Here is a 25,786-nt window from a genome sequence, read left to right as displayed (position 1 = left end):
CTTCTTGTGCATTATCCAAAAATGACAATTCAGGAGACTCTTCGTCATTTAGAAAAGGGTTTCTAGAGCTTCAAAAGATAGAAAAATCCGAGATTTTTAGTGATTTTTTGAAAGTATTTTGTGAAACCCAAATTTGGACAACGAAATCGCAGCGACAAAGGACGCCGTTGTCCGAGCAAAAGAGCTAGAAACCGACTTGCGCGATGTGCGAGAACATTTCGAAGAGGTTGATGAGGAAGTGAGAAGGGTAAGAAGCGGCAAATGAGAGATTATGATTTTTGAAGAGTTAGGTAGCCAAATATATCCAGCAGTTGGACGACCAAAGTGGACAGACCCATGCGCTTATTTCTGTTACTGAAGGAAAGGAATCAATAATTTTCAAAAAACTTGATTTTCACTTTGAAAATGTTTCAATCTTTTGATCCTCGCAAAGAAAAATCAAGGCGCTAGAAAAAGCTGCTGATAAAAGTCAAAAATTGGGCGCAGAGCTGACTAGCCGAGCCACTAACTTGGAAAAGGAAATCGCCGAGGCTCGCGCAAAAGAGCTCGGAATCGAGGATCGAATGGAAGAAATCGCCGGCTATCTGCGACAGGAGCGATCCACTAGAACTCTTGACAATCGACGCCTTCTTGATGTGGGATCTTTTGCTCTTTCTTTCAATGAATCTTTTTAGTTCCAACTGGACGAGGAGAAAAACGAGCGCGAGTTGAAGATGGAACTTGATCGAGCGGAGCAAAGAACTGTTCATTACGAAGAATTGACCGTCAGAATTGCTCTTTTGGAAAAGCATCTTGCTGCCGTCAAGGCTCGAGGAGACCAGGTTGTCTCCAGATTTGTTTGGTTGATTGGGTATGCCTATTTTAGGCCGAGGAGCGAGGGAACATCAACGAAGATCTGCTCGAAGAACAACTCGCTCTTCAAAAACAACGCGAACTTGAGGTCTTCTTCCTTGATTCCACCTCTTTCTAATCAAATCCTTTCAGAACATCGAGCACAGCAGCACAGAAGACAATCTTTTGGAAGAAGTGCGCCAGAAACGAGATCTCGTCAATGCCGCTGAAGACCGATTTGCTTTTGCCGAGAAAAAACGCGTTGAACTTGAGGCGATCGCAAATGCGCTGAAAGAAAAACTTCTTCAAGCACAAAAACAAGCCCAACTGATTTCGAACTGAGCGTGGAGTACTTCCTATTATTACCTGTTTTGTAATTAAAGATCCTAGAAATAATATGCCAGTTTTTGATTTGAATAATTAAAAAATGCCAACTTGATTTTAAGAACATGTAAATGTCAAGAAATTTGTTTTTTATTTATTGCGTTTGAGACTATCTAAAATTGTCCATGTAAATTCGAATCAAAGAAAAAGTAAAGTCGAAGCTCAAGATAAGGCCCACTAAGTAAACGCGGATAATTAATAGAAATCAGCAAAGAATTGAATAATATCTGTTTTCTTAGAAGATTTTTCTTACATCGTACATTCGAAATGATGCCCGGCAACTCGGGCAGACTTTCGAGCCCATAGAACTGAGGCAGGAGAAACAAAACGAATGATAGCATTTCGCTATGACGGACCTATGATGCTGGTTCTTATCAAACGGAAAGAAGCATATCTGGCAAGAATATTCATCAGATTCTTGAAAGTCTATAATTACAGTAAATAATAAATATATGTTTGGATGATCCACCTTGATTTGCTGACTTGGCTATTTTTTCACTTGCTTTTTCTTTTTCTTTAGTAAGGCTTTTAGGTTTTTGTCAATCTTGGTTTTTCCCGAGAAATTCTGTCATTATCCTGCAGAAGATGCTCGATCTTCTTTGAGTTTTCATCCATCCTTTTTTGAAGATTGTTTGCTCTTTCCTTTTCCATTTTTCTTCCAAAATAATCTGTTCCATTTCACTTCTGAACGACTTAATCTCTTTTTCGCGAGAATTAAGATTTCTTTCGAAATCATAGGGAGATCCACGTGTCGTGAATCAGTGAAGTTAACGAAAGAATTTACTGCTTGATCTTCTGGAAAACGACGTCTAGCAGCTGAAGAGGGCCGACAGCTTTGATAATGCACCAGAAACTCATTGAAAGTAAGAGGAATCCGTGAGTTGCTGAATTGTGCCGCCCTGCGGAAGCCCTTAAAAGGCCCTTACGCGCGCATTATCTGGGAAAGAACTCATTTGGTTGGCGGGGTCAAGACTCACTATTGTTCAGAACCGATCATGATTTGGTCAGATGATAGTAAATTGACGATTGCGCTAGGCAGAGGGGCACAATTCAGTTCCCCAAAGAGTCGTGCATTCAAGGTAAAAGCATTTAAAGCGAATGTTTTTTGAACATTTGTCTCCATCACATGTTATTTGATTAAAGTCAAAAATTTTGCAAGTGCAATTTGGCTTGTGACGAAAATTCTTGACTGAAGAACAATCCAGACAAAATGCATTGTTACCAGTTGTATTCTCGCTGCAATTAAACCCGTAGAATTTCTCCGGAACAACGCTGAAGTATTTTTATGAAAAATTTTATACATACTCAAAATAAAACTCACGAGCATATACTGCATTTGTAAACGCGTTTTGCCCCAGATGGTTTTTTCCCCCACTCGAACCAGTAATTTCCATTATTTAAATATTTTGCCGGAATCTCTCGTTTTTCAACACTTATTTTTCCAATTTTTGGCATATCGGCATCGAAAAGATCAGAAATGAGCTCAAGAGAGAGATTCAATTTTTATATATCGCGGTATATTTAATGAGAAAAGGTCGCTCAGAGATTTGCTTAGCAACACCTTGATAATACGTCTTTCCTGCGTTAAAAGTTTCCTGAGTTCTCGCTTTTTAAATTAAAGATCTTTGGAATTATTTGCTGGCTCATCTTTTTAAAGAACTTGGACTGGATCGAACATAAAACCTATATTATTTACTCCGAAGTCAGGAATTTTAATTTTGAAATCGACGATGCCTTTCAATATCAATAAATTGAAGTTCCTTTTTGATCAATCTTTCATGCATAAAAACGATATATTTGGCTTTAATTTCAAGGAGTTCAACTCTTTTCGAAATCAAAAGAGAAAAAACAGAATGCTGAGTTTGTTATTTGTTATTTTAAGATCGAGTGTTGAAGGAATAGCAATAATTTCGGACAATCACTTAGGAAAGATTTCATTTGCAGCCACTTCTTGGTCGAAAATAAGATTTGAAATCAAGGAAGACTGCCCCCAATGGTTGTCCTGGTCGAGATACCTAACCAACAGACCTTCTGAAAACTTAGTGAAACTTTGCGAAGCTTTCCAAGTACTTTTTCATCAAGGAAAATTTTCAAATAAAGCTCTAGAAATAGAGGAACATATAAATTTGAAAATCATTATTGAAAGAAGAGCATGAAAGTTACGATTACGTTGTTTTTGATTAAAAAATACAGCAAAAACAGTCTCGGCTTGTCAACCTGTGTGCAAAACCTGACTCAGGGTCCCGGAAGAGCTCGGACAAAAGCCGCGGAGCAGCTTCATTAAAAACGAGGCCGATAAGCGGATTTTCTCAGAGCTTTTTCAGGACCCTAACTCAGGTTTTCCACACAGGTTTTCGAGCGCTGTATACATTCTTCCTGATTCAGGTCGCAAAATTTCATCAGTAAAAGGTGAAAAAGGTCAATCAGCCGATTCTGGAGTAAAATCAAAATCGCCACTCAAGTGGCTCTTGAAGAAAATTATCAATAAAGAGCGCCCTTTTCTCGAAATTCCTAGAAACGGCCCTCGAAAAAGAATGAGAATTGATGGATTTTCAGCATTTGTCAAAACGGAATCATCAAATTTTCATGCTTTTTTGATCAGCCGAAGATTTGTTTGATTTACGCAGCGCTTGACAGCTTTTTTATGAATTCAAAGTCGTCAACTTGGTCAAATTCAAATTGGCATTTTTATTGTTTTAAACTCACGTTTACGATTTTTGCTAAAAAGGGTTTGTTTTGAAATCAAAAGCGGAAGTGGCGCGAAAAAAGGGGGAGACGGAGAGACAGTAGGTCTGACAGGCGCGGTAGTCTCAAAGACTGCCGCTTTCTAGACGAATGGAGAGCCGAGTTTCAAGTGAAAGCAGCAGTTTTTCGCGACGTGAATTTTAGAGAGACAATTTTCTGCATTCTTTCACGAACATTTTTTTTTGAAAAAAGAGAATGTCAAAAGTTATGTGCTGAATTGGACGATTTGATTTTCCATGAACTCGATTTTCCTTGAGCTCGATTTTCAATTGATGGTATTTTCCGTAAACCTGGATTTTCGTGAATTGCGGAAAAGGTGATTTCACGGAAAATCGATTTCAGGGAAAAATTATTTTACAAGAAAAATTGATCATAAAAATATTATTATTCTTATTCTTGAAATATTTAATTATTTTCGATAAAAGTTAAAGAAAGTTTTTAAAAGTAAAAATTAAAAATTGTCTGATAAGTTAATTCAGATGTCTCTGTTTCTGCGCGTAGGCAGTGACGCTCTCACGGAAAGCGATCACGTGGTAGAAAGCACCCAGGAGTGGCGCCACATTCTGAGCGCTACTTGAAATTATTTTTTCCTTTTTTCTCTCTCAATTCGACAGTTATAGAGACGGATTGATTTTTTTACACCAATTATGAAAAAAAAACAAATTTTGGCAAAATTTATATTTCTGAAGAAAAATTATTAAAACACTGAAAAAAATTATTAAAATTTTTATTTATTATTTTAGTAAAAAAAAAATATAATTTTGACAAAAAAAATAATTTTTTCTATTTTTAGAAATCGAGAAATTCGAAAAAAATTATGAGTGACGGTGAAATTTCAACTTCTGAGAGACTACAGACTATCGAAATCGGCGGCTCGGCAGGGTCAGACTACCAGGGCGAAACCCTTTTCGCCGAGCTTGGGCCTCCAGAAAATGGTAAGAATCAAGTCCCTTATTTTTTTATTTTGAGAAACAACATGTTTTCTGAGGGCAATTATGTCTTGGCAAAAAGCCAGAAAGTCCATTTTGAACGTTTAAAGACTGTCGGTGAAATGAAAATGAAGGGTATCACTTTGTTAGCTCCCTTTATCGTTATTATCAAAAAGCAGGGCTTAAGTTAGCCTTCGGCCAAAAAACCACAGGAATTCAGCTTCTCACGTGAATTTAAAACTCAAAAGCAAACCCATTCGTTACATAACACGTTCCAATTCGTTCTTTTTGAAAATAAAAAAAGGAAAATGAAAAGACAGCGCCGGCTGATTTGTCCTCGTTGACCTTGCCGGCCCGGGCTTGATTGAAAGATTTATTGGCAATAAATTATTTCGCCGGCGAAAGATTATTCTTTCTTCAAAATTGATCATAAAATCGTATTTTTTAATCTCGCCATTTTTTTATTAGATTTTTACAAAGGTTTCAAAGCCAAAGACTCTGAGCTGTCTACTTTTCTTAAGCACTGGATGATTTATGACCCTGATCTTTCACTTCAATAACCTTCAGGCTAAACGCTTAGGCTCCTCCCCCTTTCTGTCTAAAATTTTGTCGAATTTCTTGTTTTCAAAAATCATAATTGTCTCATTTTTTCATCGCCATTTGTACGAAAATTTCTAGTGACAAATTAAGGGTGTAACTAAGTTATTTTCCTCGCAAACATCAGAAGAAAAATCGAGTTTATTAAGGTCTACTCCCTTAAAAATCATCAAAAGAGCTTACAATTTGTCCTCCTTGATTGAAGTTTTTCACCTTGAATAGAAGTATTTCAATGAGTTCCACAAATAGAATCGTCTCACGTGAGAGGCCCTGGCCTACTTACCTTTTTTCTCTTTTTTTGCATTTTGTCATGGTTACATAATCAAATAAATTATCCCCTTCCTTGACCTGCAGTCTAAATTTAAGCTTTTCAGTGGATGAGCTCTTGGACAGTCTTTTCGAGAAAGAAGAAATCCGCGCAGAACAGCGCTGGAATTTTTCGACATCGACATTCGAATTGATCCCGAAGACGGTGGCACGTGACTTGGAGTTCCTCGACCCCGTTTTTGTCAAAGTTCCGAGCCAGTCAGAAAAGGACTTCCGATCCCGAACAAACACTGCCGACTCTGGTTTCGGAGAATTCAACAATCATACCTCAGCCAATTTATAATTGTGAGTTTTCTTCAAATAACTTAGTAAAATGTTTTATCCCGGAACTGAGCCGCAAAGCCAGATCCCAAAAAAGGACTTTTGGAGGCTCGTTTTTTTCTAGAAGAATAAACGGAATGACACCCTTATTAAAATGTACCCAAAGAAAGGTTGAATCTTCATTTAAGATAGATTATCTTTTTTCAATTTGAAAAAATAAGGGTGTCACTTTGTTAAATCTTTTTCGAGATCTCCGTTAAAGCTTTCAAGAGTTAACATCGGGATACCCTTATTTATCATACCGAAAGAAAGCTTCAATCTTTATCTAGAGTTTTATTGAAAAATAAGGGTGTCGCTTTGTTAAATATTCTTGAAATCTCCGATTAAGCATTAATTAACGATTTCTTCTTCAGACTTTCTTCATTATTGCCGTCAAAACAAGAAAAAAGGCGCGAAAAGGGGACGTCTCTCTACGATAGCTTAGGTTCGCCAGGGTTAAGAAATCTTTCTGTGTCTTGTACCTCCAACTTTTACTTCCTTCTTTTTATTACTATTTTCTATCTCCTGCCACGGCTAGCCGCTTCTTTTTCAACAGAATCGCAAAAAACAACAAAAAAACGAAACAAAGAAAACAAAAACAACTTTCAAAGTAAGAAAAATCACCTTTTACAGTATTTCTGACTGTATTTATTTAAACACACCTGCACAGCTAGGGATTCTTTCTTGAAATAAAATTCATAAAACAGAAAAAAAATTAAGGGTGTCATTGCGATACGCAGAAATCTCAGCATTCAAATCCATGTCTAGTAGACATTGACACTGTCTATCAGACATTTCCAATTCCATTTTCGAGTCGGGAAGGTCTTTTTCGGAGAGGCGAATTAGTGAATTTTCACCTAAGGGTGTCTCCAAGTTCAAACTGATAAAAGAATGGATGAAGATTACGTAATAACTTGTAAACTCTTCTGAACCTCTCCCCCCTTATCTCTTTCCCGGTGGATATTGCGTCATCAGCCATCATTTGTCAAAAGCATGTCGTCCATTTTTCATGTCGAAGACTCGAGTCGTTCGGGTTCATGGTCTTTTGATCAAGGAAAAAAACCTTTTCACGATAACAGCCGGATTTTTGCGCAAAAAAGCGCTGATTTTCTTGGACTTACCGCTGTCGATTCTGCCACAGTTTCGGACCTCTTCGGAGAGCAGTGGATTCAGTTCTTTGAGGATCGATGCTTCGTCGAAGATTCGCTTTTTATAGTGGACATCTGATATGAGAGGACTTATTGAAGTGGGTAACAAGGGAGTTACCGTAGAATTCTCGGACAGATTGTCTCAATGGCTTGGGGATTCGGTTGAATCGGAGGTAATCACCAACTTCTTGCAAATGCCGCTAGAAGAGGATTTGAATGAAATGAATAAGAGGTTTCTCTTTTTAAAATTCTGTTTAGGCCTTGTCGGAAGAAGAAGATCAAACGAAGTTATTTTGTTCTATCAAAAATAAAGATACACAGAAAAAAAATAGATTTTATCAGTCTTTTATCTACTTTATGGTTTTTTTTCAGAAATTTTTTTACCTTGAATTTGAGCGATCCAACATTGATTTGATCCATCATCGCGATGAGCTGCGACACAATCAGGGCGAAAATAATCGCTCCGAAAAAGATGACGACCATCGTTACAACCACGTCGCTTTCGTTGACGGGGGTGTAGAGGCCGTATCCGATGGTGAGAGTGCAGGACATCGATTTGAAAAGAGCAGTTATGTAGATTTCACCGAAAGCTTGAAAGAGGGTTTTTAAGAGGGATTTTTCGGAGGTGATTACTTTTTGTTGCTTCGTGCAAATCATTGGCGTAGTACCAGTTGAAATTCATGTTTTCCGATGGAGTGAAAATTGCGTTTTCTGGACGATGACCATCTATTGCAACGAATTAAAGATTTCTGATGAAGAAATGAAGAGTACCGCTGGTTGATTTTTTTGCAGTGAAGATGAGGAGACAAGCGCCGTAGTGGCCCCAAATAAGAATGAGACCGGCAAGGGTAAGCATTTTGAAGAAAATTTCGGTGACGCTGTATTCGAAGCGGATTTTTGCCCGGATGTTCTAAAGTGTCTTTAAAAGAAGTCGAAAAAATCGACCTTCTGAGTACCTTCATGTAGCGAAACAGTCGAGTCAGCCGAAGCAATCGTAGAATTTTTCCGATCCATTCCAAACTTGAGTGCTAGAACAAACAGCCTTGATATTTTTAAGTTCCTTCAGCTTACATGTCTGTAGAAAAGAAACTCGAAGGGGAAGGAAGACAAGAAATCAATCACAAACCAGCCTTTGAAATAATCCTCGCGGATGATCTTGGTCCTGTCGCTTTTGTCGCTTGTTCTGAAGTTCAACGCCAAATCGAGGAGGAACAAAATGTCGATGTAAAATCGAGCGCTGTAGATTTGACGGACTTGGTCGCCCATTGCCGCGTCTGAAGGGGAAAGAAAAATTGAGCGTTCTCTTCCTTGATTTCTGAGCTTACCGAGGGGGAGGAGGAACAAGTCGATGGCGAGGAAGATAAGGACGATCGTGTCCCATGTTATTCGAAGTTTCGAGGTTGATTTCAAAATAACTAAAAGGCGGAAATGTTGTTTCTGACAAAAACTATTCTCTCATCATGTTTACTTGAAATATCATCATGTTGGCAAATCAATACTCACATTTTGCCATGATCAACCCTTTCTCTGGCTACAAAAACAAGCTCTCGTCGTTTTCTGAGCAAAATATAGAAGCACTCCATTCTAGAAGCCTGGAAGAACAAATCGGGTTCATTTTTTATTACAAAAATGCTCATTTGTACAGGTAAAAAAAGTCTCAATTGCAGTCAATTCGTGTCTGAAATCGGCGCTGAATTTTCTCCCACTTTTTGATGACCCGCTCTTTTCTTGAGTTTTCTCCTAGAAAATGTAAAGGAAGAGAAAATCATCATTGAATTACCTTGCTCTTCTTTAGGAGAACCATCACAGTTGTAGTCGAGAATGTTTTCGTTCGCCCATTTTATCATGTTTCTGGTGAGTTGTTTTGAGCCTCGGCATGGGTCATCTTGAACAAATCTGAAATGAATGATTTTTCAGGCAAAAATTCGAAGAATGGAAATCCCACCTCAAGTTTTCAATATTGCTTCTGAGAACTTCTCCAGCTCGATTATCCTCTTCTTCTGATCCAGATCCTTCAAAACAAGCACTTTCCATTTCGGTGATTTTTCGTTTGTACTCATCAACGAGTCTAAAAGCTCAATTTTCTCCTTTCAAAAAATTTCTTACTTGAGCCCAACTCGTTTTGTTTTCGCCTTCATTCCCGCACTCCATTTTGGAAAAGAATCAGCGTAATAAGTATCAACTACCCACTCGAGTTTGGACTGGAGCTTGAAAACTTTGTGCTCTGGAGGCTTTTGCGCTGAAATAATGGCGAAAAACGGGAGTAACTTCATGACGGAAAAAGTTTGAACTGATTTTTTGTCCGACTGGAATGTCTGGAAATTTCAGGCTTTATAAAGTTACATCACCGCAGCGCCACCGCAGGAGATTTCATGATTAGCTCAAACACGTCCTTTTTATTACATCATGATTTTTCTCAAATGCCTGTAAATTGCATTCTAAGGACCCTCGATGAGCTCATGACCAGAATTCCTATTTAGAAATCACAAGAAAATATACCTCTTTCTCGAAAACACTTCCGAGTTTTGACCTTTAAATAGCAGCATTTGAAATGTCAGTCACTCGCACAGAAACGGGTATAAAAGTCGCTTTGATCACTTTTGAGGTACAAGAAATTTAAAAAATGAGCTATTCCTACAATAAGATTCCAGTATCCTACAATAATGAGATCTCTCAAAAGAAAGAGCCCCTTAATGAAGATTGAGTTGCAAATTTTTAATTATTTTTTTTTCGAAGTCGAGCTCGAAATTGAGCTAAACTGACATCAAACAGTGTATTGTATTTTTTTAATTTTCAACTCTGATCTCAAAAGGTTGTGAGATGATGGAATCACTTGTTGCCACGGATTATTGGCAACAAGTCATGAGGAAAAGTTCAACCTTATTCACAAGATCTACGAGGCAATAAATTATTGCCAATAATGATTATAATTAATAAAACTTAAAAAAGTCATATCAGTGCGGACATGTGTGACCAGGTTAATCAAATCAATGACGAAGCTGCTACGAAAGCCGCGAAGAAAGCCTATTACAAGGAAATCAACACCATGCTCAAGGAAGAGAACATCCAGTGTGACGGTTTTAAAGACGCATTCGAATGGCCTTGCGGCGGCTGCACAATTGCCACTACTTCTCCCTTCATCATTGCTCTTCTGATGCTCTTCTTTTTGATTAAATAAAGATTCGTTAGTTTTGATAAGTAGACACATTCGTGTTCGTATTGGTAATCGCAAGTTTGCATAATTAAGCCCTTCGTTCTTCATAAATCCATTATCCGTCTTGAGCGAAAAACGAATTAAATGTTGCATGAAATAGCAACGCGCCATCATCTCGCATCATTTTCTCCTTCGGAGCATACGTACAATTTTAAAACTTGATTAACAGCAAGCCTGAAAACGAAAAAATATGCAAGTTTCGAGAATTTTGTCCCTCGGAATCGTCTATGTCTGCTACTTGTTCATCGGAGCTTTGCTTTTTAAGAAACTAGAGAGTAAGAATAAGCAGGATATGTGCGAGAGGGCGAAGTTGGAAGCACGTGACTATAAAAGAAGGTTTCAAATTTGGTCGGTAAGGGTTGATAGAGGCTTGATTTGGGCTAGGATTTGGGTCTGGGCTTGAAAACTGAGTAGAAAACCTGAGTCAGGTTCTGAAAAACAAGACCCAAAGGACGCGCAGCGGCTTTTTCAAGGACCTAGCCGCGGAGCGGCATCGCAAAATTTATGTTTTGCGTCTTCGTTTTTGAAAAAGCCGCTACGCGGCTTTTCATTTATGCTCTCTAGAAATCATGAAGTATTTTGAAAATTATATTTTTTGAAACTTTGAAAGACAAATTGGTTGGAAACACTTTCTACAAGTTCAACTATCACGTGCGCTTATGCAAATTGCTCAACCACTACGTCGATACAATCAGATCCAAGTAAGAACAGTCTTCTTTCGTCCAAATTCGATCTAAGATTATTAAGAAACGGAGATATAATCGGGAATGCTTACTTTGCTATTGCGAGGAATAACTGGAACGGAATTCAATTCGGAGTTTTAATTAATCAGAAGACTAATCAGAAATTAATAATTCTGAAACAGTAGCCAGGAAATTATTGATCGAACGAATGAAGAAATGGTTGCAGCTGGGGAAGGACAGTTTATTCATCAATTTGAGTTGATGTCATAAACACCATCTTCAATGTAATAAGATAGTGACACCCTTAATTTTCTCTGCGAAAAAATGCTTATTTTCCCCAAAACATTCTTATCCATTATTTTTGGTAAGAGCTCTTTGGGGAAAAGCAATTTTTGCCGAAGAAAATTAAGGGTGTCACTACCTTATAACATCGAAAAAAATTCAAAGATCGATTTTATAAATCATAAACTATTGAAGAAATTCATATCAAATTCATCGATGTTTGGAAACGAGTTGCTATCCCACTCAAGTTGAACAAATTTCGGTATCTTACATCATCAGAACAAATTACTGTAACTTTCTGAAAAGAGAGACCGAGTTCGTAGTCCGCGGAGAAGACATAACCGAGATGCTTTTGGACACGGTCGAGTTCAGTCTCGTTACTTACGGCGAGTTGGCAAGCAGCTGCTATAGCAACTGGGACTGGTCGCTCGACAACACGATTTTGTTCATGGGTACAGTGGCGACGACGATTGGATACGGTCATTTGGTGCCGAGGACTTTTGCTGGAAGAGTTATTTGCGTGTTTTTGGCAGTTTTCGCAGTTCCGCTTTTCGCGATTTTGGTTCAGTCGATTTCGAATTTGATCGACAAAAAAGTAAGCTTGTTTGTAATAATGCACTCTTGAAATTTCAGCTCATCACAATCATGACGAAAATCAACCAAATGCTGAAGCGCCAAATTATCAAAATCCACACGATGCAAATGATCTATTTCGCCTGCGGAGTGGTTTTCTTCATTATCTTGCCCAGTTTCATTTTCACCGAAATTGAGGTTCATTTTCTCGCTCTCTCACTTCAATTCTCTTTTGATCAGGGTTGGACGATGCTCGACGCAATTTATTTCTGCACAATTACGCTGACAAAAATCGGGTTTGGCGATTATGTTCCTCGAATGAGCCCGCCTGATCGACTGGCTACGTAAATAACTCATCTTTTCTAGCGCTAAGTCTTTTACTAGAACTGTTCACAACTCTACCGCTTGTTTGACCGAACTCATCATCCCTTCCCCAACTCCTTACAAAGAAGGAAAGGACAAGATGCCCCTGGAGTGCGAAAAATCCGTCTGGCCGTGGCACGTGACCATGTATTTCGCGATCTACAGGATTGGCGTTTTCTTTTGGATGATTCTCGGTCTCAGGTAGCACTACTTTCTTTCTTCTTCATTACTGTATCTCCGCTAGCTTCACTGGAACATGTATAACGATGATGGTAAAAGGGTTGAACAATGTGATCAGGTCTGTTAAAATCATCCAAGGTAGTGGGTAAAGGCTCTTTCCTTCCCTCGCTGTAGATTTAGCTCGATACTGTAGTTCTTTTTTCGTCAGAGACCTGTTTTTTACCCATTGCAAAAAGTTGCAATCATAGAGGAAAACAACCATCTGGAAGCAAAAATGCCAGATGACCCGATTTCTGGCCAGCTTGATTTCAAGCCGCTGAAAAACTCGGACGATAAATCCTTGCCTGAAATCAACAAGGAGTATTCCTTGAATAGCATTAATCAACAACTGCTTGCTGAGACACTTTGACTGTGCAAACGCTGTAGATAGTACTAGAGTAGAAATTGCATGATTTAGATTTTTCAGAACAAAATTTTCAGAGGAACAGCGAAAATGAAAAGCTCGTTTGCAATTCTTTTGAGATCAACTGCTAATATGGTTGGAAATACAATGACGCCAAGGATCGATTTACTCAACAATGTTTTCTATGTCATAGAAAACTAAGTTCAATTTTAAAAAAGATGAAAATTTCGACAAAGAAATACGGCATTTGAAAATGACGACAATTCAATTTGCCAGATTGAAGTTCATGAAAACAAACATATTGTGGATGAGCTGTCTGACGAAGAATGGGTTGACTAACGACCTTATTATACATATCTTAACCTACCTAGTTCAACTTATCGACGAATAAAATGAGTTGAAGAGAAAATGCTACCACAAAAACTGCAGTCATTTCAGGCATCGAACCTGGGCCAGGCAGCCTGTGTCCAAAACCTGAGTCAGGGGCGCTGTATGGCTAGAATTTCTAGGTTTTTCAGGCGCTGACTCAGGTTTTGGACACAGGTTGCCGAGCTCAGATGGGGTTTGCCGCTTTCTGTAGGGGGTACTCTGCACATGGCCAGGTGTGAAGCAAGGGCAAACAACATGCAAGGGGGCAGACCGCCCGGGGGACTCACGCTGAGTGTAGGGGGCGAGTGGTGGCAGATTCGAGCCTTATTGAAAAGAATGCCGCTAAGAATTTTTTCACGATCGAATGATTCGATTATCGTAAATTTTTTTGTTACTCAAAATGATAAAAGTTGCCTGAGAGTTTCACCATTTCTTGAAAAAAAAGGTCCATCAATAATTTTCATAAAATCAATACGCTCCGCTGCGCCATCTGGCGAAAACGTCTCGCTCCGGGAAATTCGTACTTTATGTAGTCCAGCGCGCGGCGCGCCGATTGGTCAGCCTCGAAGGATGGAGAGTAAAAAGAGCGTGCGACGAAGACTTTCTTCCACAACGACTGAAATCAGAGATCGTCTTCTTTTCAATAAAAGAAAACACGATGCCAGTGCTCAAACATGTCTCGCCAACAGGTAAAATTAAAAATTCAAGGACCAAAATTTTTTCCATCAGATAATTTTAAAATGAAATTTTTTCGTTCAGCGACTTATTCGCGAATTCTCAAGAAGATCGGCCTCGATCTCAACGAAGCCGCGAAGATGTCCATGGCGGATATCAAGCCCAAGGTCTATGGATTGAAGGATGAGGATATGGAAGCGCAATTTGAGTTTATTGAACAGCAACAGCAGTTCTGGTGAGTTTTATATTTCTGAATTGATTCCTCGGGGCCCTAAACGAAAGCAGTGGGTTATTTGCGGGGGTTGGTCGACTAGGATTGGCTCAAGCGACACATACTGGCTTCTCATTGGCTTGCTTAAAAGGGGTTCCTTTAAATTTTCCAATAACGTGCCAAAAATGAACCCCGTCTTGAGCTAGCCAAAGAGAAGCCAGTATGTAACATACTGTATGTTTCGCTTCTGCCAATCAAAGCCGAGCAAGACCCCCCAAGAGTCCCCCTATTTGGCTGTCACGAGTCTGACCCGCCAACTTTTTCGGAATCAATCCTAAGCACAATTCTAGCGAGCAACAAGGCGAAGATGTCACTTTCACGACCGAGCCCGTCGCCGAGTTCCAGACCGATCGTGCTTCCTCCTCCACCGTCTCCTTCGATTCGGGTTACTGTGGTCGTTCCTCTGGAATTTCCGAGCCAACTGCTCTTGATTTTCAAGGAAGAAATCTGCTCTTTCCGAATTTTTCCGCTGAAAAACGCCGCTCAGTCGCTGCTTTTCCGATTCAATTCCAAAAGACGCTTTCAAAACTCTCCCAAAGCACCATTTCCACCCTTCAACGAGAGAACCTCGTTTCCGAACAAGTTTTTGCCAGAATTTCTGACCGAGAGCTTGAAGAACTCGAGATTCCTGAGGGCGATGTTACTGCGCTCAAATGCATGGTTGTTCAAGCGCGGCTACATGCGGCTAGACAGTACAAATTGGAGAAACAGCCGCTCATGATGCCGGAAAATGTAATCACGAAAGCGCTGCCGATTTCCTCGAAAGTTACCCTCAAGGTTAGTTGACTTTATCTTGCTTTTCTGGGAGTAGAAAGGGTCCCTTAGATCTCTCTTGAAGAATCAAGATGTGTAGCGATGTCAGGGGATGTATAAAGATGTCTGAATATGCCTGGATGTCATCTGGCATCAGAAAATGTACCCAGATGTTTCGGGATGTCTTCTTTTACTTGGAGACATCTGCAAATGTCCTCAAATGTCTCCTTAGTCCATCAAATATCTCAAAACTTTTCTAAAGCCCGAATTTCAGGCCCTGAAAAAGCACAAAATGCTGAACCTGAACCTCTACACAACCTGCCCAGTCGAAGAAATCACCGCCATCTTCGCCCGCTACCCCGCAATTCCGAAAGAAGATCGACAGAACATCCTCGGCGGCGTCGCCCTCGCTCGATACGCTCAAAAATTGGCTCCAACTAGAGCCTAAAAAATCAGCCTGCTGTCAAAATCAACGCCCCCTTTTCTTCTGGAGGGGGTAGTTCAATCCTGGTGCTAAAACAAAACGCTTCTGATTCAACTTGATTAATTCATATTCAATTTTCTACCACAACTGCAATTTGTTCAAAACTTCCTGATTTCGCTCAATCATCTGTCAATCCAAAAAATTCTTATTTCCGTTGTATTTCAATGTTCCAAAAGCTGCCATTTCCTGTCCCTCCCTTTTTGTATGTTTTTCTCACTGATAAGCCGCGCTTGGGCTTCATTTTTTTTTTGTTCAAATAATTGTTCATTGTTAATTTATCTTTGATTCGATTTTTTCGTTAAATTTCAATTTTAAAATTAGTTCATTATTTTGCCTCTCTTTCTTCATGTTCCTCTCTCATTGTTCCCCTCTCTCTTCCTCTCTTTTAGAAATAAAGTTTAAATTAATGTTCTACTCCTATATTTTGAAATAGCGTGTTACTGGGTTGTCGGAAACTGGGCTCGGCGTTCTGTGAAAAAACCTGAGTCAGGGTCTTATAAAACGCGCAATATCTTTCGATAATAAAAAATTCTTGAATAGTTTTATCCTGAGCAAATCAATCAATGGTGAATACATATATCTTGATCGCCAAAAATAGTTACTTGAAACTGAATATAAATAAACTTTTCACGATTAAAAACTCTAGATATAAATTCTGAGTCACGCTCTTGACAGAGCTTATAAAAAGCACTTCGATCTAAGCAGAGCTCTTTCAAGACCCTGACTCAGGTATTCTACAGTGCTTAAAATCGTTAAAAGTTTATTTTTATTAAGTTCCAAGGCTATTTTCGGCGGTAAAGATATATGTAGTCACGATTGATTGATTTGCTGACGATAAAATAATTCAAGAATTTTTCATTATCGAAAGATATTGCGCACTTCATCAAAGAATCGCGTCATTTAATGAAATTTCATGCAACAATGACCACAATTTTGATAACACAACAATAAAATTTGTCTCCGAAAAAAACTTCTGAAAAATCTTCGAAAAGCCGCGTGCGGCTTTGAGTTAAGAATCGTAGAAGCCGAGGCAATTCTTTCTAATTACTCGATTCGAGACTTGGAAACTTATTTTAGACCTCAATAAAAATTGCCCAAAATTCAGACTGAAAATCGGGCTCTCAAAAAATAAATGTCGGAATCTCTGAAAAGCAAATTGGCGGCTCGGCGCGAGGCTCGTGGACAAGCGCCGCTATTGCCCCAGTTGGCCAAATCGCAGGCACCAGATTTCAAATTTCAAAAATAGAATTTTTTCTTTTTGAATCATTTTGGCGAATGAAATTTTGAATCTGAAAGAGATAGGAAAAGAAGCAGAAAACGCAGTTGTTTCTGAATCACCTGGGCCGGTGCCGAATGAAGGGACGAAAAGGACGATTCAGAAGAGCGCCATTTCTGAGGCGAAAAAAGTCCATGTTCTTCCAAAAAAGGTACGTTTTCTCATAAAAGGAATGATGGTCTGAGGACTTACAACTCTTATCGAAAGTTAAAGATGTTTATTTTACTAAAAAATGTCTTCAATAAGACATTTCAAATATCTTAGATGTCCCTGGACATTTTTAAACATCTCGAGATGTGAAAAGACGAATGTCTTAATAAAACATGAGTTTTATAAAGCTTCATGGTTCATTTTATTCATAAAATAGAGCAGGCTTATGCCTGTTTTCTTCGCCATATGTTTCTGGCTTGTATCAGATAAATATCGAGACATTCAACAGGTGTTCGTTCTGTCCGCCCGTCTCATTGTGTAATCCTTTACTAAATAATTTTGCCACCAAATAATATCGGGGTTTTAACACTCCCTTTCATTTTATGATTTTTCCTCGAGTCGAGAAGCCGGTTGCGGCTTCGAGCTAAATAATAAAAGAAGCCGCAATAGTGCGGCTTTTATTTGAATTTATTCGAAACCGCAAGCAGCTTCTTGATCTTCTCGATTCATCTCCATATTTTTAGACTCGAAGAAGCGACTCTTCAAATTGCGAGCTGGACGAATTGCTGAATACTAAAAGCGCGAAAGAACTCGAATCAAAGCGAAATCTGGAGGAAATAGACAAGCTTCTTGGCACTCCATCGATCAAGGAGAAAAATAACGCGCAAAAGTTCAAGTCGAACGACGGGCTAAAAGTATATATTTCGAAAGAAAAGGGAGCTTCAAAGATGCTTTCTAGATTTTTTGCGATTTTCAAACGAGGCGGCGTTGCCCGGTCCCAAACTGCCAGAAGATTCACTTCAAAAAGATCATCAAGCCGCACACTCAAGAGCATTTAGGTACGTTTGTAAATTCTTACGCTTGGCTAATTTCATACTGTAGGGGATTGTTCTTTCCTCAACAATTGTTTCAACCATGACACTTGTAAATACGTCCATTACGAAATCGAGAAGGACTCCAAGGAAGAACAAAAAGCTCAAGAATCACCAGAAACAGGTAAACACCATCCCTTTCTCCCCCATTTTATCAAAAATTCTAGCGAAAAAGCGCGGCCAAAATGCGCTCCAGGAATGATCGAGCCCCAATGGATCAACTGCGATATTCGCCATCTCGATTTGACTGTACTTGGCAAGTATACAGTAATAATGGCCGATCCGCCGTGGGACATTCACATGGAACTGCCGTATGGAACCATGAAGGATGAAGAAATGCGCAACTTGAGAATACAGGATCTTTCAGACGACGGACTCTTCTTTCTTTGGGTAACTGGAAGAGCGATGGAACTTGGGAGGGAGCTCCTGAGGCTTTGGGGATACACTTGGATCGATGAAATTACTTGGGTCAAGGTAAATGCTTCAAAAGTGTATTGAGATGTTTTCAGATGTCTTTCAATGTCTTAAAATGTATCTTGATGTCTCGAAATGAATCTTACTGTCTTCCAACTCTTACGTTTCCGTTCAGATTAACCAGCTTCAACGACTCATCCGCACAGGAAGAACTGGGCACTGGCTTAACCACGGAAAAGAACACTGCCTTGTCGGGATTAAGGGTTCTCCTCCCAATCTGAATCGCGGACTCGACTGTGACGTACTTGTAGCTGGTAACAATTAAGCAATAAAACTCACTGAAACATAAAACCTTTGATAGAAGTTCGAGACACGAGTCATAAACCCGACGAAATTTATGGAATAATTGAGCGTCTCACACCTGGAACAAAGAAGCTCGAGCTCTTCGGACGAATGCACAACATCCAGGTAGAGAATCTTTTCCATACAGGGGTTTTAATCACTTTTCTAGCCAAACTGGGTCACTGTAGGCAACCAGCTTGAAGGAGTCCACATCCACGATCAAGAGCTTGTTCGCTCTTTCCGTACCCGCTATCCGGATGGACATGTTCGTCGACCAAAAAACTAACCCCGTCCCCAGCTTGGGTCCCCAAGGCCCCCTGCTCCCCCTTGCAACATAAAGTCATCATTTCATTAGTATTTTCTGTCATTTGCAATTCAACCCTTTCTTTTTATTCTCTATCATTTTGTCGTTTTTTCTTTCAACCAATTACTTATTATTTATTCTTATTCCCTTCAAAAACTAATATTCAAAGTTATACGTTGTCTCCATTATTTTTCCACTGATCCAATTGCTGCTCCAATATTATTTAAACCTATCTTTTTGTACCTTTCTCTCCCGATTTCAACAATTTTCAGCTTCAGAAAAAAGGTCATGTCTTCTCACACCATCCTCCTTGTCCAGCCCACTAGAAAGCCAGAAGGTCGAACCTACTCTGACTACGAGTCGGTCAATGATTGCATGGAGGTATATCCCCACTTTCAACCTTCTCGAAACTAATCTGATGATTTCTAGGGCGTCTGCAAGATCTACGAGGAGCACTTGAAACGACTCAACCCTAGCTCTCCCCAGATCACCTACGACATTAGCCAGGTACACTTCCCGTTTGGACACCTTGTTTTTATTCTTTAGCTGTTCGATTTCATCGATGAGCTTTCGGACTTGTCCTGCCTCGTGTACCAGAAGAACTCGCAGACCTACTTGCCCTACAACAAAGATTGGGTCAAGGAGAAGATCTACATTCTTCTCCGAAACCAGGCTGGAAAGGCTTAAGGTACTGGCAGTCCCTTATTTCGGTATTCAGAATACCGTATTCTTGACCTCCATTCTAGCAAAATCGCGCTCTAGTCGAAACGATCGACTACCAAAAAACACCACCACTTTTCGAACAACTGACTTTCTCCTGGACTGCTTCAAATTCTCCCTCTCTTGCGCGCTGTAACTCTGACTGTACATCCGCGGCCATCATCAATTTTTCACATTTTTAAATTCTGTCCAGCTGTCACAAGTTCGTCAATTAGCATCATTAGATCAACACTAGCCAAAAAAGCGAAACCACCCATTTTTTCAACCCGTTTGTTTCAGCGAAAAATGGTTTTGAAACGAATAAGCTGTGCTGCGAATAATTATGCTTGGGGAGTTCCAGGCTCAAAGTCGACTGTGGCACAGTTGGCGGGAGAAGCTGTCAAGGATTTCGCCGTTGATGAGGGAGTCCCTTATGCGGAGCTGTGGATGAGTACTCACCCCAAAGGTACCCTAAAATGTCTTTTGATGTCTACAAATGTCGTCTAGGTCCAGCAAGCTTTTGGGAGGATAAAACAGCTCTGTCCGAGCACATCAAGAATACGGATGGATCCGATCTTGGCAAGAATGTCTTGGAGAAATTCGGCAAGAAACTTCCCTTCCTCCTGAAAGTTCTATCTGTTAATAAAGCTCTCTCTATTCAAGGTCGGATTTTCACAATTCAAATGATTATTTTTGTTTGCTAAAATCTTTTCGAAAATGGATATTATATTTTGCATGGTCCCCCAATTTTCTTTAATGTCGCTTAATATATGTATAAACGAATCAAATGTCACTGAACGTCATGAAAATCTCTAAAAAAGCTCACCCAAATAAGTCCCTTGCAGAAATTCTCCACGCTAAGGACCCAGCTCATTATCCTGATGACAATCACAAGCCAGAAATGTGCGTTGCTCTGACCGACTTTAACGGGCTCTGTGGGTTTCGACCCGCTCGGGAGACAGTTGGCTTCTTGAACTCGGTTCCAGAACTAGCGATTTTGCTCGGAGAAAAGGCAGGACAAATGATTGCAGCAAAAGATGACCCTGTTGAGTACCCAAAAGGTTTGAATCTGCCCATGATTTGATAAAAGAGCGGTAATTTTAGCCCTCAAATCTGGTTTTGCCGCGCTTATGAATCTTCCAAAAGAACTGATTTCCGCTCAAGTCGCAAAGCTCGTCGCTAGAATCAATTCAACAAAGCCAGACGATGTGGAAGCAGATCTTGTTCTCCGTCTCAACTCAGACTTCCCCGGCGATGTGGGCATTTTTGTCGCGTATTTTCTCAACTACATCAAAGTTGCAAAAGGAGAAGCGATGTTTTTGAAAGCCAACTTGCCACATGCTTATTTGTCGGGCGACTGTGTCGAGTGCATGGCTTGTTCTGACAATGTCGTGCGCGCCGGGCTCACTCCAAAGGTTTGTTCTTCCAATTTTCCGACCAACTTCAAACATGTGAATTCTAGTTCATGGATGTCGATACACTTGTGGATATGCTCGAGTACTCTCCAAACGAAGCCGATTCGTTCAAGTTCAAAGCTGAATCTGACGATGGTCAAGTCAAGGTCTTTAATCCCGACATTCCGGACTTTTCCCTCGAAGCAACTTCGCTGAAAGAAGCTGGAAAACGAGCCCTTCCAGGAACCGGTTTCATTTTTCCATCTCTTTTGCAAAATTATTGCTAAATTATTCAATCGGGTGTAAGTGCGCGACTCAGCCTCGATTTTGATCGTAACATCAGGAAGTGCGTCAATCAATGGAAATGAAGCTCCCCGGGGAGCAGTTTTCTACGCCTCGGCAGCTGAGACAATTTCCATCGAGACTTCCGCAGCCGTTGACATTTACCGTGCGTTTGTCTGAATTTCCGAATCCTGCTTGATTGAAGAAATGATTGCTCTTTTTTGATTCAATTCTAGTTCTACTTGTGAATCTGCTACTGTTCCTTATTTCTGCTCTTTAGTGCCTTGCAGTGTTACTATTCTATTTTACCTATAACTCAAAATATACTCAAAGTTCTCACATGAAACACAACTGTACTCAAGAACAACAACAACAACCGAAAATATATACCTTCCTTCTATATCCTTCAATTCAATATTCAGTGCAATACAATTCATCCTTACTTGAAAGAGTGATGTCTTTCTGGACTCGGTTACCTTTTTTTTAAACCTGTATCGGGGTTCTGTAGAGCATAAATAATAGAAATTTTGAGAAAGAATGAACGAAGTTCAACTGTGGCCGAGTCGCAAACTCTTCGAGTATGGGATGGTGTATTCTCATCCTAAAATCACATTTACCAACGCGGAGAGAATCATCAAATATTCTCTGTCGAAGGAAAACTGGCCGATGCTCAGCTGGAAGGTATGGCGGCACATGGCTTGTGAGAAGCTAGGAATGGCGGAACAACTGGCTTGGGTGTATTTTGAGACTTTCGACTCTTTCCAAGTATGAATTTCGAAAATCAATAAAAATGAACTCTTCTGAGGAAGTGAACGAAAACGAAGCAAAGTCCATTCTTGACAAACGCGCTGCTCTTTCCCTGACTGACTTCAAAGCGACTCGACATGTGAACACGCTGCAATTTACTCTGTTTCTTTACGCTCAGACGATCGTCAAGGTTCAATCGCTCAACAAGAGCATCAACGAAATGTGTCCCTGGAAACAGATCAGTTCGCCGCACGCAGAATGGATTCTCAACAATCTTGACCAGATTTTCAAACTTTGTTCTTACAACGCGACGAGTAAGGGGACGATTAGTTTGAATGGAGTTCGTGGTTTGGAATTTCTGATAAGAGGTCATTTTTAGCAAACTAGACATCTCGCTAAAAATCAATTCTAGGCCGAGTGGATGGAAACATCCTCCCATTCTCCCGTATCCTTGCGCGCTTCGAAGATGAAATGATCTACAATCGCGAGACGAAGCACTGTTCCACGTCAAAACTCAAAAATTTCATCACCAGTCACATCAATGGCTGCCCAGTCTCAGCCCTCCAAGGAGCGACGACTAGACTTATCGACAGACCGGCCCGATTCATCGGCAATCATTCGATCGTGACGGAATCAGAAGACAGGGAATTCTATTTGAAAAGGATGGTCGATCAAACTGCTTGCTTGAATCATCAGATTTTGGAAGACTCTTGTATACGAATTTCAAAGTGCGAAAATGTATGTTTGAAATAAAGATGAAGCATCTTTTCATATTTTCTTTAAGAGTACCCTCTACCTTATCGGCAACATCAAGTCAGTGAGTATCTCCCAGTGCAACAACTGTACGATTGTCGCCCCGTCAGTATCCGGAATCGTTCGCCTCACCAAATCATCAAATATAAGCCTAGTTACCTACTCCAGATGTCTCTTCATCTCCACGACCTCAAACTCTACCGTATATAGTTCTGTCCCGACGAATCCAGTTCTTGTCAGTTGCTCCGGAATCAAACTGGCGCCACTAAATGTGAATCATTCGAGACTGGCAGAAGATGTCAAGAAAGCTGCTCTTCCATCGCATCCCAATTTGTGGGACAGTCCTCTTGATTTGACGGTCAGACGAAGCTCAGTTCCGGTTGAAGAAATCTTTGAGAAGTTAGACCCTAAAGGTGAGTCAGCCTTACTTAAAGCTTGCATCCTTCCTTTGAATGTATTTGGCAACTGTGTGTTCAGAGTTTTTCTACATCAATATCCCTTTCGAACTTGCCTCTTCAAAACCTCAAAATCCCGCTCCCCGTGTCGCTAAATTCTTCATCGATCTTCCCGAAGAGTACGCTCAAGCTGTCGCCAGCCAGGAAAAAGTCCTGCGGAACGGCCGAAAACTTACGAAAGACCCACAACTAACAGCCGAAATGAAGCAAAATTTAAAGAGTTTCACGAATAAATTGTTCATGGATTGGCTAAACGAGACTGGCGGTCAGTTGAAGCTGGAAGAGCTGTATAAACTTGACCCGATGAGTCCGAAGAAGAAAGTCGTCTAAAGTTATTGCTTCTTTCTGTATATTTTAAAATTACTTTACTATCCCAACTCAGAAAGCTTTTTCATTCCACTAGAATAAGAGACGAAAGTTTCGTCACGAAACGAGCAAAGTTCATTTTTATGTTATTTTTTTTCATCAACTTAGAAATGTTCTCTTTCAACAAACGATTGAACTCATTTTTCCATTTCTTTAGAAATCAAATGGATCATGGATTTCTTCAAAAACTGAGCTCGCTGCGTCGCAAAGTCGACGACGATTTCAGCTACGAAGGATGCAAAGTAGGCCGAGGCACATACGGCCATGTTTACAAGGCTCGCGCGCGGGATGAAAACGACAAGCGGGAATACGCGCTGAAGTTGATTGAAGGAACTGGTATTACGCCTTCAGCCTGTCGAGAAATCGCGCTTCTGAGGGAGCTACAGCATCCGAATGTTATTGCGCTGCAGAAGGTCTTTCTGGCAAGGGTTTTGATCATCTGATTCTCCTCCTTTTGAGGCCGGTTGAAATCCAAAATGAGAACCATTCAGACCACAAAGTGTGGTTGCTTTTCGACTACGCCGAACACGATCTCTGGCACATTATCAAGTTTCACCGCGCGAATAAGGTACCCTCTTCGGTTTTCCTTTCCCTTGAACTGAAGTTCTTTTCTAAGAAACATGGAAACATCCCAGAGCGAATGGTCAAGTCTCTAATGTACCAAATCCTCGATGGAATTCACTATCTTCATGAAAACTGGGTTCTCCACAGGTAGAAGCATTTAGACTCTCCCAGCGCTAATAAAAAACCTAGGGATCTGAAACCAGCGAATATTTTGGTGATGGGAGAGGGCGAAGAACGCGGCAGGGTGAAAATTGCAGACATGGGATTCGCCCGTCTTTTTAACTCGCCGCTAAAGCCGCTGGCAGATCTGGATCCAGTGGTCGTCACTTTTTGGTACCGAGCGCCTGAGCTGCTCCTTGGAGCGCGGCATTATACGAAAGCGATTGATATTTGGGCGATAGGGAACGGTTCATCTTCATTTTTTGACCCCTCGTTTTGTCGAAAAATTGAAATTGAACCGTGAGAAAGGTTGTATTTTCGCAGAACTGCTCACCTCCGAGCCAATCTTTCACTGCCGCCAAGAAGACATCAAAACTTCGAATCCATACCACCACGATCAGCTGGAAAAAATCTTCCAAGTCATGGGCCTTCCTGCTGACTGGGATGATATCAAAAAGATGCCGGAGCACATGACGTTTCAAAAAGACTTTAGAAGAGTTGACTTCAGCGGCAAGAGTTTGGCTGGATACATGGACAAGCATCGGTTGCGGCAAGATTCATATGCTTTTAAATTGCTCAAAAAGTGAGTTTCCCCGCTTTTCAACCCTTTTTTAACGATTCTAGCTTGTTGATCATGGATCCAAAGCAGCGAATGACCTCTGCAGCGGCGATGGAAGATTACTATTTCAGAGAAAAGGACGAAATCCCACTTGGTAGGATCGAAAATCGATCAATTTTTACAACTCTTTTTCAGAGGACGCATTTGGCGATGGCCCGATAGTTTATCCCAAACGCGAATTTCTCACGGACGAGGAAAGAAAAAAGGATAAAGCAAAAGCTCAAGCTGGTCCTGCTGGAAAAGGAGAGGAACCGCCAACCAAGAGGATACGAATCGAGCAACAGCAGCAAAATGAGCCTGAAAGACAAAATCAGGTAAACAAAGAAAAGTTGAAGCAAGCTCATTTCTCCAAGAACTTTCAAAACCAACGACCAAACATGCAAAACATCCGTCAGCAGCCGAACATGATGCCTGGCAATAAATACGCGACTGGACAGCAACAAGTTTTTCAACAGCGAAAATTCTAAAACCAATTTTAAACCAATTTTCTTCTCCGTATCTTTTCCTTTCTCTTTCTTTTTTCACTGCCAAAGAGTTTAATTTCTGTCATCAACACACTTGTGACATGCTGGTTGTTTCTTCTTTTAATTATTTTAATGTACTACCGAGATGATATTTCAAAGAAAGATTTTATATTTTTTGATTCTCAGAAAGATGCAAAACGATGTGAGTACATTTTCGGTTCATGTCTCGCGCAGCACTAGGAAATACAGTATGATGAAGTTCAATGTTCCCGTTGACATGCCACAGGATCGGGTTTTCTTCAAGATGTCTCAATAGTTCTTAAGTTTATCTGAGCTGTTAAAAGATGTTTCTTGGACTGTAGCGCTATCTTAAGGTCATTCTAGATGTCTTTTGAGGTCTGCAGATGTCTACAGA

At 40.3% G+C, this 25,786-nt stretch overlaps 10 protein-coding genes across 10 annotated transcripts; 8 read left to right on the top strand and 2 right to left on the bottom strand.

Moving 5' to 3' along the window:
• Nucleotides 1-439: 439 nt before the first annotated feature.
• On the top strand, nt 440-1,219 carry LOC145703609 (uncharacterized). Its single transcript, XM_081780991.1, has 4 exons — nt 440-635; nt 675-821; nt 866-940; nt 985-1,219. The coding sequence occupies exons 1-4, from the start codon at nt 564-566 to the stop codon at nt 1,171-1,173; spliced, it is 483 nt and encodes a 160-aa protein (XP_081637117.1). The 5' UTR covers nt 440-563; the 3' UTR covers nt 1,174-1,219.
• Nucleotides 1,220-4,757: 3,538 nt separating this feature from the next.
• LOC145703352 (uncharacterized) lies at nt 4,758-6,828 on the top strand. Its single transcript, XM_081780701.1, has 3 exons — nt 4,758-4,895; nt 5,861-6,098; nt 6,488-6,828. The coding sequence occupies exons 1-2, from the start codon at nt 4,778-4,780 to the stop codon at nt 6,094-6,096; spliced, it is 354 nt and encodes a 117-aa protein (XP_081636827.1). The 5' UTR covers nt 4,758-4,777; the 3' UTR covers nt 6,097-6,098; nt 6,488-6,828.
• LOC145703351 (potassium/sodium hyperpolarization-activated cyclic nucleotide-gated channel 1-like) lies at nt 6,588-8,785 on the bottom strand. Its single transcript, XM_081780700.1, has 9 exons — nt 8,765-8,785; nt 8,587-8,676; nt 8,333-8,535; nt 8,218-8,289; nt 8,033-8,171; nt 7,895-7,987; nt 7,646-7,851; nt 7,380-7,461; nt 6,588-7,336 (listed from the first exon to the last, which is right to left on the bottom strand). Exons 1-9 carry the CDS (start codon nt 8,772-8,774, stop codon nt 7,149-7,151), a joined length of 1,083 nt encoding a protein of 360 aa, XP_081636826.1. The 5' UTR covers nt 8,775-8,785; the 3' UTR covers nt 6,588-7,148.
• Nucleotides 8,786-8,906: 121 nt separating this feature from the next.
• On the bottom strand, nt 8,907-9,546 carry LOC145705095 (uncharacterized). Its single transcript, XM_081782549.1, has 4 exons — nt 9,368-9,546; nt 9,207-9,329; nt 9,042-9,157; nt 8,907-9,001 (listed from the first exon to the last, which is right to left on the bottom strand). The coding sequence occupies exons 1-4, from the start codon at nt 9,532-9,534 to the stop codon at nt 8,919-8,921; spliced, it is 489 nt and encodes a 162-aa protein (XP_081638675.1). The 5' UTR covers nt 9,535-9,546; the 3' UTR covers nt 8,907-8,918.
• Nucleotides 9,547-13,896: 4,350 nt separating this feature from the next.
• Nucleotides 13,897-16,013, top strand: LOC145703250 (uncharacterized). Its single transcript, XM_081780586.1, has 4 exons — nt 13,897-14,017; nt 14,088-14,238; nt 14,565-15,051; nt 15,302-16,013. The coding sequence occupies exons 1-4, from the start codon at nt 13,987-13,989 to the stop codon at nt 15,473-15,475; spliced, it is 843 nt and encodes a 280-aa protein (XP_081636712.1). The 5' UTR covers nt 13,897-13,986; the 3' UTR covers nt 15,476-16,013.
• Nucleotides 16,014-16,794: 781 nt separating this feature from the next.
• LOC145702290 (N(6)-adenosine-methyltransferase catalytic subunit METTL3-like) lies at nt 16,795-19,126 on the top strand (the record flags this gene model as incomplete). Its single annotated transcript, XM_081779509.1, has 7 exons — nt 16,795-16,938; nt 17,462-17,632; nt 17,677-17,776; nt 17,820-18,283; nt 18,399-18,537; nt 18,585-18,691; nt 18,735-19,126. Coding segments are annotated over 7 exons (1,242 nt in total), but the record flags the coding sequence as incomplete, so codon positions are not given.
• Nucleotide 19,127: 1 nt separating this feature from the next.
• On the top strand, nt 19,128-19,841 carry LOC145702291 (enhancer of rudimentary homolog). The gene is made up of 4 exons (XM_081779510.1): nt 19,128-19,250; nt 19,299-19,376; nt 19,416-19,557; nt 19,616-19,841. The coding sequence occupies exons 1-3, from the start codon at nt 19,158-19,160 to the stop codon at nt 19,554-19,556; spliced, it is 312 nt and encodes a 103-aa protein (XP_081635636.1). The 5' UTR covers nt 19,128-19,157; the 3' UTR covers nt 19,557; nt 19,616-19,841.
• On the top strand, nt 19,841-21,723 carry LOC145702289 (mannose-6-phosphate isomerase-like). Its single transcript, XM_081779508.1, has 5 exons — nt 19,841-20,034; nt 20,076-20,231; nt 20,390-20,629; nt 20,673-20,983; nt 21,031-21,723. Exons 1-5 carry the CDS (start codon nt 19,875-19,877, stop codon nt 21,247-21,249), a joined length of 1,086 nt encoding a protein of 361 aa, XP_081635634.1. The 5' UTR covers nt 19,841-19,874; the 3' UTR covers nt 21,250-21,723.
• A 50-nt stretch (nt 21,724-21,773) lies between these two features.
• LOC145706044 (TBCC domain-containing protein 1-like) lies at nt 21,774-23,693 on the top strand. The gene is made up of 5 exons (XM_081783556.1): nt 21,774-22,009; nt 22,050-22,359; nt 22,404-22,729; nt 22,776-23,157; nt 23,222-23,693. The coding sequence occupies exons 1-5, from the start codon at nt 21,782-21,784 to the stop codon at nt 23,527-23,529; spliced, it is 1,554 nt and encodes a 517-aa protein (XP_081639682.1). The 5' UTR covers nt 21,774-21,781; the 3' UTR covers nt 23,530-23,693.
• Nucleotides 23,694-23,719: 26 nt separating this feature from the next.
• Nucleotides 23,720-25,522, top strand: LOC145706043 (cyclin-dependent kinase 8-like). Its single transcript, XM_081783555.1, has 8 exons — nt 23,720-23,987; nt 24,047-24,133; nt 24,182-24,276; nt 24,319-24,536; nt 24,598-24,871; nt 24,913-25,001; nt 25,043-25,221; nt 25,261-25,522. The coding sequence occupies exons 1-8, from the start codon at nt 23,730-23,732 to the stop codon at nt 25,372-25,374; spliced, it is 1,314 nt and encodes a 437-aa protein (XP_081639681.1). The 5' UTR covers nt 23,720-23,729; the 3' UTR covers nt 25,375-25,522.
• Nucleotides 25,523-25,786: the final 264 nt, after the last annotated feature.

This window comes from Oikopleura dioica, chromosome PAR, assembly GCF_907165135.1.
Source record: "Oikopleura dioica chromosome PAR, OKI2018_I68_1.0, whole genome shotgun sequence".
Classification (NCBI taxonomy): Eukaryota; Metazoa; Chordata; class Appendicularia; order Copelata; family Oikopleuridae; genus Oikopleura; species Oikopleura dioica.
Note: the sequence above shows the minus strand (reverse complement) of the source record. Positions and strands in the feature narration are given on the sequence as shown.